At 46.5% G+C, this 8,967-nt stretch overlaps 1 protein-coding gene across 7 annotated transcripts in view; it reads left to right on the top strand.

Annotated features, from left to right (window-relative positions):
* The first annotated feature begins 3,262 nt into the window (after window positions 1-3,262).
* ARMC8 (armadillo repeat containing 8) overlaps window positions 3,263-8,967 on the top strand; it is a 110,266-nt gene continuing 104,561 nt past the window's right edge. For 4 of the 7 annotated variants that reach the window (XM_090051306.1, XM_090051305.1, XM_090051303.1 and 1 more), the window contains exons 1-2: window positions 3,264-3,531; window positions 8,042-8,118. In XM_090051306.1, the coding sequence (XP_089907432.1) occupies window positions 3,487-3,531; window positions 8,042-8,118 (122 nt within the window). In that variant the 5' untranslated portion in view covers window positions 3,264-3,486. Of the gene's footprint in view, window positions 3,532-8,041; window positions 8,119-8,967 lie in introns of all 7 variants that reach the window. The other 3 variants (XM_090051300.1, XM_090051304.1, XM_090051299.1) reach the window with 1 other exon arrangement.

The raw sequence follows: 8,967 nt of genomic DNA, 5'->3' as shown, positions 1-8,967 counted from the left end.
TTTTTTTGATGAACAGTTTTTATTAACTCTGTCAAAAATCTGCTATTTTGAATAAAAACATCAATTCATTCAGCTTTCTTATGATGTTAACCTCAAAACTTCTCTTATCTGATGGGCTTTCCTAGAGTGATACTATTAGAAGTGGAAGTGCCATAATAGCATTCTAAAAGCCAGACAGTGAGCTGCAAATGAATGGATTAGTGGTATGCTGTTTTTAAGCATTCATGTAAGTAAGGCTTGCTGTTCCATTCAGGGTTCATTGAATTAGATTTGTTTTCCTATTCTTTTTCAGGCTTGAACCAGATGCTGTCACTCTGTTCCTGCTCAGGCAGGTAGCTGTGAACTACCTGTCTGGGTGTGGCTATATCATGTCTGTGTGTGCAGTGCAGAGTGGGAGAATAAGGAGGGGGAACACCCTCTCTTGTACATGAGCCTGGGGGTGGGCTGCCCATGGGACATGTGGTCCACAGCTGGTTTGAAGTTGGACAGCCCTGATTTGGACAATGGGGCTGAGTCCAGGCTGAGGAAATTTGGGGATAACATCAAGTTGGATGGAGTTGCAGACACTCTGTAGGGTAGGGCCAAGATTCCAAATGACTTGGAAAAGCTGGATAAAAGGTATGCAATCAGTCAAACTAAATTCAACAAGGACAAATGCAAGGTCCTGTGCTGGGGATGGAATAATTGCATATTGAACAGGATCACTTCTGTTCTCTCAGGGGAGATGACAGCATTACCTAGTAACCATAGAACAGCTCCCATAAACAGAACAATCGTATTTTCTAGTAAAGCACATGCCCAAAGTAAGGTGTATGCCTTGTTTGGGGAAAGCAGAATGAAAAAATATTGTTCCTGTAATAGCTGAATGCTGACTGCAGAAGATCCTGACCTGCAATGGTTGTGGCTATGAGACAGTTAATATTAGTTCTGACTGAAGGGTGGACTCCTCACCCTCCCACCCTAAAGGTAGCAGAGAGAGGAACCTGGCAGCCATCTTGCTGTGGTGTCTATTCTTGCTTCTATTTCAACAAAGACCAATCAGCAAAATCTATTTTGGGGGGCTGATTTTGGGGGGAAAGGTGCTTGTGATATTGAAGTGCATACACTATTCAAATAAAATAATAATGTAAAATGTAGCTCAACACAGCAAGAACTTTAGATGCATAATTAACTTATCAGATGGTCACTTATCATCCAGACTCCTGCAGAGCCTGTTTTCATTGGTCACAGTCTCCAACTTGTCAGTTGCTGAGTTGAGTCATCTGTCCCTCATTGTTTCTCTGATTAGGGATATTATTGCAGATAATCTCAACACCTTTATATAAGGCCTTTTAACCAGGTAGAACCAGTCCACGTTTCTTTCCTCTTGGGGAAAGGGGTTGCATGAGGGGCTGGGCCTGCATTATTTCTTTGTTGGGGATTTGCATTGACTTTCAGTTTCTGTAGGAAACATTCCTGATCTCACCTGTTTGGCTAGCTAAACAATCACTAACAAGTTCCAAAGGATGAATATAGCATTAGGCATTACGAGTTAGGGGTTAGACAAAGCTACTTAGGTGGACCTAGAGTTTGTGGCTATTTTGGTGAGCAACACGACAAAAGTTACATAAAGATGCTAGTAAGGACAATTAATCCACTTGGTCTGACTGTGGACCCAGAAAAGAAAAAAAAATAATGATCATTGTACCATTGTTTGTCAATGTAACTGTGACAACTGGGAGAAAGCACTTGAAACTAGTGAAACAATTAGCAGGTTTGTGCAAACACATCAGCTGCCAGATTAAAGAGGAAGTGATGTAATTATAAATTTCATTTATAGCTAAATAGGGTAATGAAACCTGAGTCATCAAGAACAAAAAGGTGGAAGTTTTCCCAATGTTTTATCTGAAAGATAACTGGAATATTCTCAACAAAACTTGTGAGCAGTGATGAAATCTAAGAGAACTGGATGGAAACTTCTGACTTTCACTATTGGGAAAGTACTTGGAAAGGGGAGTAGGCATGCTTTGGAACTAGTTTGTTTGACATACACAGGCATCAAAGTGGACACCAACATTTGAAGAAGTGAAGAGCAAGGCAAAGTTGATGGGATGTCATCAAAAATGATTGGGAGATGATTGGGATGAATTGCCTTAGCTAGTAGTTGGAAGACTGGACAGCCCAAATGTTCTGAAATGAATGATGGGGTCTAACTAAGGAAAATGTCCCAAGAAGTTTTCTATCTATTGTAATGATTTTGTCCCTAATTGATGTAGACTTTTTCATCATTCAAGCAGAAACAGCCTGCTCTGTCTGGGGTACCAGCACGGTTGGAATGCCTTTACTTAAGATCTCTGTCTAGGTCACTTCCCTCTCCCTGCAGCTGATCTATAGCAAGGTTGGTCACTCTTGGATGTTTCTTTCTAGCTTCATCTTTCTTGTTCCTTAAATACTTGCTGCCTCTTCTTTGTTCTTTGCTGTCACAGCAAGGTTCCACTCAGCCCATTATTTCTGGGATGAAATCTTAGTGCCACTGAAGTTATCCACAAAATCTCTCACTAGTGGGGCCAGGATCCCATGTCTCATTTCTTCATGCTTTAACATCTGTTGGCTGTAAGTTGCTGCTTCCACTCATTTGACCATTTCCAAGCAAACATTTTTGTTGCCTAAATTTGCTCCAGCACTTTGAAGCTGCTGGGCTGTGAGAAGAGCTGTTTCTTGTTGATTTGAAGGCAGAGAGAAGAGGCCGTGTTTCTTCTCAGTCCCATTCTGGGGCCTGGGATGGGGGGAGGATGTATTCACAACTCGGGTCAGAGAGGCAGAGCTGTGCATCAGGCCCCTGTCACAAGCTACATCGATCACACAATTCACTGGTGAACGGCACATCAAACTTGGACTGGGCACACCCACCACGTGGCCATCCGGTTATGAAAAGAGCTGCAAAGCCGCTACAAAGCGAGTGCTTGAACAGGGATAATAACTCCAAGCCTGGGCCCTACCCAGCTCCCATTGCAAGGTGTGGCATTGTCCCCGGTGTCTTGGCAGGGCTAGGGGCGTTGGCAGATTCTACACATGACAGTGCCTCCGCAGATTCGTTACACCTCTCCCGCCCTGTGGTGTTTTATGAATGAACGTATTACGCACGCGCCTCAAAACGCGACCGCCAGTTAAGTCTAGCTCCGCCTCCTTCCCTCCCCTCCCGCTCCAGGGCAGCTTGCGCACGCGCAGATCTGACCTACAGCCTCCTCCCCTGCGCGAGGGCAGCCTGCGCATGCGCAGGAGCTCTCTTCTCCTGCGCCGCTCGGCGAGTCAAAGGGCCCGCGGCGGCGCCTGCGCACTGGGCCGGGCCGGGCCGGCGGAAGGCAGCTGGCGTTTGGCGCCGGCCGATTCGCGCAGGCCGCTCGGCTTGGCCCGGCGCTGGGCCCGCCCCTCCCCCGCGGGCGATGCGGTCCTGCCCGGCGGCGGCAGCGCGGGGCTGACGAGAGGCGCCGCCGCCGCGCTCCCAAGATGGCGTGTGTGCTGGAGGCGCCGCTCCGCATGAGCGTCCTCTCGGTGAGGACGCCGGGGCGCGAGCGGGACCAGAGTGGGGCGGGGAGGGCGGCGCGCTGTGGGGCGGCCCCTGGGGTGGGGACCGGGACCAGCGCCGCCGCCCGGACAGGGTCGGGCCGGGCCGGGTTGACAGTGTCCGCCGCTCCCGGCCCGCCACATCAGTCGCTCTGCGCTCCGCTCCCCGCCCTGCCCTCGCCGCTCTGCGCTCCGCCCGCCGCCCTGCCTGCTGCCCCATCTGCTGCTCCCGCCCCACCTGCTGCTCTGCTCTCCTCTCGCCCCTTGTCTGCTGCTGAACTGCCTGCCTGCCGGCCTGCCTTACTGGCTGCTCTGCGCCGTGCTCCCCGCTGCGTCTGCTCCTTGCCCTGTGCTACCCACCCCATGTGCCCCTCTGCTTTACACTTGCCACTCCACCTGCTGCTGTGCTTTCCCCTGTCCTGGATCTGCCGTGGACCACATGCAGAAGTGTCTTGTGTCCTTTGAGGCAGGCATGCCCCAAGTTGGCCACTCCTGGTTTAGTGGATATTGTGTCTCAGTGTTAAATGTAAGAGCCGAAGTAGTGTTTGTATCCTGATACCATTTCTGCCTCATCATTGGCCATCCCTCAATTCAAGGATGATCTGTACCATGGCTCACTGATGGGTCCTCAGGTGATTTAAGAGTCTGATCCTTGAGCCACAGGTCTGTCAGTTTTTGCATTGAATAGTTAAAGGGCTGAGAGGCATTTGGATGTTACCCTGGGGTTTTTCCCATTTTCTTGTCTACATCAGGTTTCATTTTGGATTTCCCCTCTCATTTGAAGTGAGAGCTGTAGTATTACTTTCTCTTTCAGAAGGAAGCTCCTCTTGCCTTGTTCTACCTGCATTTGTGCTGATCCTTGAAGAGGAGTTGGGTCTGCACTTCCTGGAGGCCTGTATTTTTGCTAGGTAGAGCTGGGCAAATAAGACTACTCAGTTCGGTGGTTGAAGAAAAGGAGTGTTCTCAAATTGAAGCGGAACTTTTGTTTTGGCATGAGCAAAACGCATGTTCTGTTTCATTTGCAGGCTCTTTAGCTGCTTTGTGCCCCTTTTAAATCATAGGTCACTTCACATATAACAAAATGCCTTTCAAAGCAAATTGCTCTTCTGAAAACGTTTTGACATTAGAAAAAATCTTCCTTGTTGTGGCTGAAGTAAGTGGATTCAGTGGGATTTCGCAAATAGTTTGGGTTATTTCAAAGCTCTATTTTCTGGCATATTTTTACTGTTCACTGAAAACATTTTGCCAACCTCTTGCCTTGTTTGTAAAAACTGCTGTACAGGGATTGTAGAGCACTCTCGCCAGTTCATTACCAGGAAGTGGAAATCAGCTTGGCAATAGAAGCCCTTTGCTCCTGTAAGTCTTCTGGGTCTTCTCAGGTGGCGTAGTTGCTGTGCTTTGTAGTGCAGGGAGGAGGCACATGCACTACAGTTGCCCTTTGATCTTTCGGTGGGGTATATTGCTTTTAAGTGGGTACTGAAAGGGATGCTTTCATCCTTTGCCTCTGGGACATGTGTTCATTTACTGACTGCAGTTGTGTACCATGTTTGTAAATCCTAGCTTGCCAGCCTCAAATGCTGTCTTGCAGTAACTGTATCTTAACTCTTATAAAACAGCTTTTAGATAATGTCCTGCCCACTAGGCATGAAATGGTCTAGAGGCCAGTTGCCACTTTTATAATAAATAAGCTTAGTATGTTGTTTTGGTTTGCTTTTCCTTACTAGGTAAGAAGACATAAGTGTGAAACTTGCCTTGTACCCTGGGCCAGGTCCAGACCATGGGGCTCATTGTAGGCTGTGTCCAGCCTGGGGTATGCAGTGGTAGCAGCTTTGGCTGTGGCTTTAGGTACAGGGAGATAGCTGCTCTGGCAGGAGGCATGAGGCTCAGCTCTGGTTTCTGCTGCCTGGCCTGTGCTGGAGCTGAAGCTGCAGCCATGGTACTTGCCCTGTGACAGCAGCAACAGCTACAGTTCTGGCATGGGCAAAGGGGTGATGGTGAGGCCGCTGGCAGAGGAGTTAGGACTGCAGCAGCAATGACAGGAGAAGTAGCAAGGACTGTATCGGTCTTTGCTTGCCCTTCTGCTGCCAATCCCCATGTCCATCAGGACCCAAGGACCCTCGATACCAGCTGGGGTGCATGGCATGCTGGAGAAATCTGCCAGTATCCTGACATCCCTGCTTTACCCGAACTTTAATGCTGGTTAGCAGGCTAGAAAGCAGCAGATTCTAGATTTGGAAGCTTAATGAAGGTCTGGACCTAAAATCTATCTGGGTCCAGCCTCGCCATGCATTTCTGGTCAGGTGACAGGCTGTGCTGAGACTATCCTTCTCCCTTGGGCAAGATAACCAAAGTGACGTAATAAGCAGAAGCCATTCTTGAAGGAAACGTAGAGCTAGATGCTCCAGGTGGTTCATGTTCTTCCTGGTGGTGCCAGACTGGTTTGGAAGAGGATGGTACCACAGCAGAAATTCAGCTGGATAAAGAGGTGAAGGTTTAGTTCAAGGTTACCTGGCATTCCAAAAACAAGGCAGAGCTTCCACAAATCATCTTCATTCTTCTTTCAAGGAAATTCATCAAGGAAGAGGGTAAAAGCTTAATAAAGGAAGAAAAGGCTCAATTGACGGACCGTAACATCTTTTATAAGGCTGCAGGCCAAATTTTCCAAATCCAATGCCCCGAGCTAGCTGCTTACATATGGCTTTAGGAAATCCCTTAATATGTGACCTTTTTTTTTTTTTCTTTTTTCAGGAGTGCTGAATACAAACAAATCTCAATAGGTCAGGGAGACCTGCAGATGCCTGGTACTTTTGAAAATCATGCAACATTTAGTGTAGTGTGTTAATTTCTCAGAAAAAGTATTGGAGAAGGATTTGATAAGATGCAAGACATGCCTTTTATGAACGTAGGCATGTATGTTCTGTTGCTGAGAACAAAGTTAATTTTTGTATTGTGCTGAGATCTGTGAGGGATGTGGAGTGTACTGTGTTACTGTCCCTGTTGGAGTTATGTGGGATGACTCTGTAGGAGACAGAGCCTCAGTGCAATTTGAATAGGTGATGCAGGGCGGTAAGGTGTATTGGAGAGAGAACTTTTAATGGCACTTTTCTTCGCTGTGGAGGGGCTTATGTGGGTGTGTATTCTGCTTCAACAACCTGAGCTGTTTTAAATGCACTCTTTGTAATGTCTGGAAATGCATGATAAATTGCAGTGCACCAGAAATTAACCAAGAACTAATGTTGTGCAAGTGTTTCCTTTTGATACAGCTACTAAACTGTGTTTAAACTGCCAGTTAAGGAAGTGCTGGCATCCAGACCAAACTTGGCCCATATGCCTTGCCCACAGGCATTTAGACAAACATTAGAACTCTCAAATGCCCATGCATGTGCCCTTAGCACAGTAGTTCTCAATCTTTTTAGACTTGATACCCCTCCAAAACTTTTTAGAAGTTAGGGGCACCCCCTTTTAACAAAAAAAACAAATATGAATGGTTATATTATCATATATATAAATAAAAAACATTAATATTCAGCTCTATGGGGCCAAAAGAGGCAAAGTCTGGGGACACCTGACCAGCAGGGACAAGGTGCTGGACTGCACACGGAACATGTACCAGCCCCCTGCCCCCACCCCCCCTCACAAGGCACACAAGACCTGGGAGGGGCCATGGCAGGTCAAACTGTGCCATGTGCTTCCTGGAAAGCCAGATGAAGAGGCAGGAGCATGTGCTTTTGTTGCAGCCCTTCCTGGTCTGATTCAGTGTGGTGTCTCCCATAAACAGAGGCCCGTGGGTCAGATAGAACTGCCCCATGTTCTCTGCAAACTGAGATGTGGCTGCAGCAGAAAGGCGTGCTTGCTTGCATTACCTTATGCAGGAAAAGGTGCTAGTTCTATTGCAGCCCTGCCCAGTTTGGGTCCTCCTGAAAATGGAGGCATGCAGGGCACAGCATCACCCCACCATGGAGATCAGTGCTGCTACCACTAGGTAGAAGTGCCCCATGCACCTCTGTTTTCAGGCAGCATGTTTGAGTTGAGCTAGAAAGGGTTGCTGCAGAAGTGTTGTGCCTGTCAGAATAATGAAATGCAAGCAGATGTGCCTTTCTGCTGCTGCTGCTGCTGCTTAGTTTGGCTCCAATGTGGCACTTGAAAACAGAGCTGTTTGGAGGAGTTTCATGCTATGGTGGTAGCAGTGCCAGGGTTGTGGCACCCCTGGCAGGTTCTCCTCTGGCAGCACCCTGATTGAGAACCATGGCTTTATCACTTCCTCTATCTGAATATATACACTGTATAATCCCTTCTCCAAAATCACCCTCAAATTCTAATTTGGATGGTTTCTGGTAATAAATATTGCCTATTTGAGTGTGATCGTTTAGTTCTGTCATTACCTTTTTTTTTGGTAGGTTTTGTATACTCTTCTGTCTCCATGAGGTATTCCTGTTTGGGATCTGTAGTTAAAGAATTGACGTAGATTCATGAAATGTCTTTTATCTTTCCTCTGCAGGAAGTCACGGCTAGCAGTCGCCACTATGTTGACAGATTATTTGACCCTGATCCCCAGAAAGTCCTGCAAGGTGTCATGTAAGTCATATGAGCTTGAGCAGTAGGCTACTAGTAGTAGTAGTAGTGAGTAGATCACTAGTAGGCTAGATTTTCTTGACTCTGAGTTATTTTGCACTTCAAGGGAAAGAAGGAGGTGGCTTGTATTTTTATAGAGAAATTTAGGAAATATTTGGAAAATATTACATGGATTGAATACAAAGGTGACAAGACTAGTTTAATGCATTTTCTTTTTCTGGTCCATATTTTTGGTAGCCCAGCCACATAACCTTCAAGAACAAGGTTAAACATTATGTGAGCACTTAAAAGACTTCTTTTCATAAATTTATTGTAGGCACATGCTCCCTGTCTTCTGTGTCTCGTGGTACTTTTTTTCCTTATTCAGTTACCGCAGTAGATGTTACCTTTCCCTCATAGTACAAAGGAACATGTGCCAATACTATACACCAAGAGATCCAAAGGTTTCTTTTGGCTCTCTCTTAAACTTAATCCAGGCAAAATCATTTTTTCTTTCTTTTATGCTAGCACCAGTAGTAAGGAGATGTCTTTGATTGAAAATTTCTAAGGAAAAATATGTTTTGAGCCTTTCAAGTCTGTAGGAAGATGGTGCTATGATTAGCTCACTAGCTCTCCCTACTTAGATCTACAAACTGCCTCTCTCCAACAGTAGTTAGCAACATGGCAGGTAAAGTTCCAAGCTGCTCAGGAATTACTCTTTTTGTGGCAGAACCTGGCTTTTTCATAATGGCTGGAGCTTTCTGACTCATTTCTTTTTTATGTTAGCCAGAGTTCCTGAAATACGTCAGCAGAGAGGCAGAAAATGTCCAAGGGGTGTGTCGCTTTCCTACTAGTTGTGATCATTTGAGGTGT

The sequence above is a fragment of the Crocodylus siamensis genome, chromosome 6 (genome assembly GCF_052110815.1).
Source record: "Crocodylus siamensis isolate JL-2025a chromosome 6, ASM5211081v1, whole genome shotgun sequence".
NCBI lineage: Eukaryota > Metazoa > Chordata > Crocodylia > Crocodylidae > Crocodylus > Crocodylus siamensis.
This window is presented reverse-complemented; position numbering and strand designations above follow the sequence as displayed.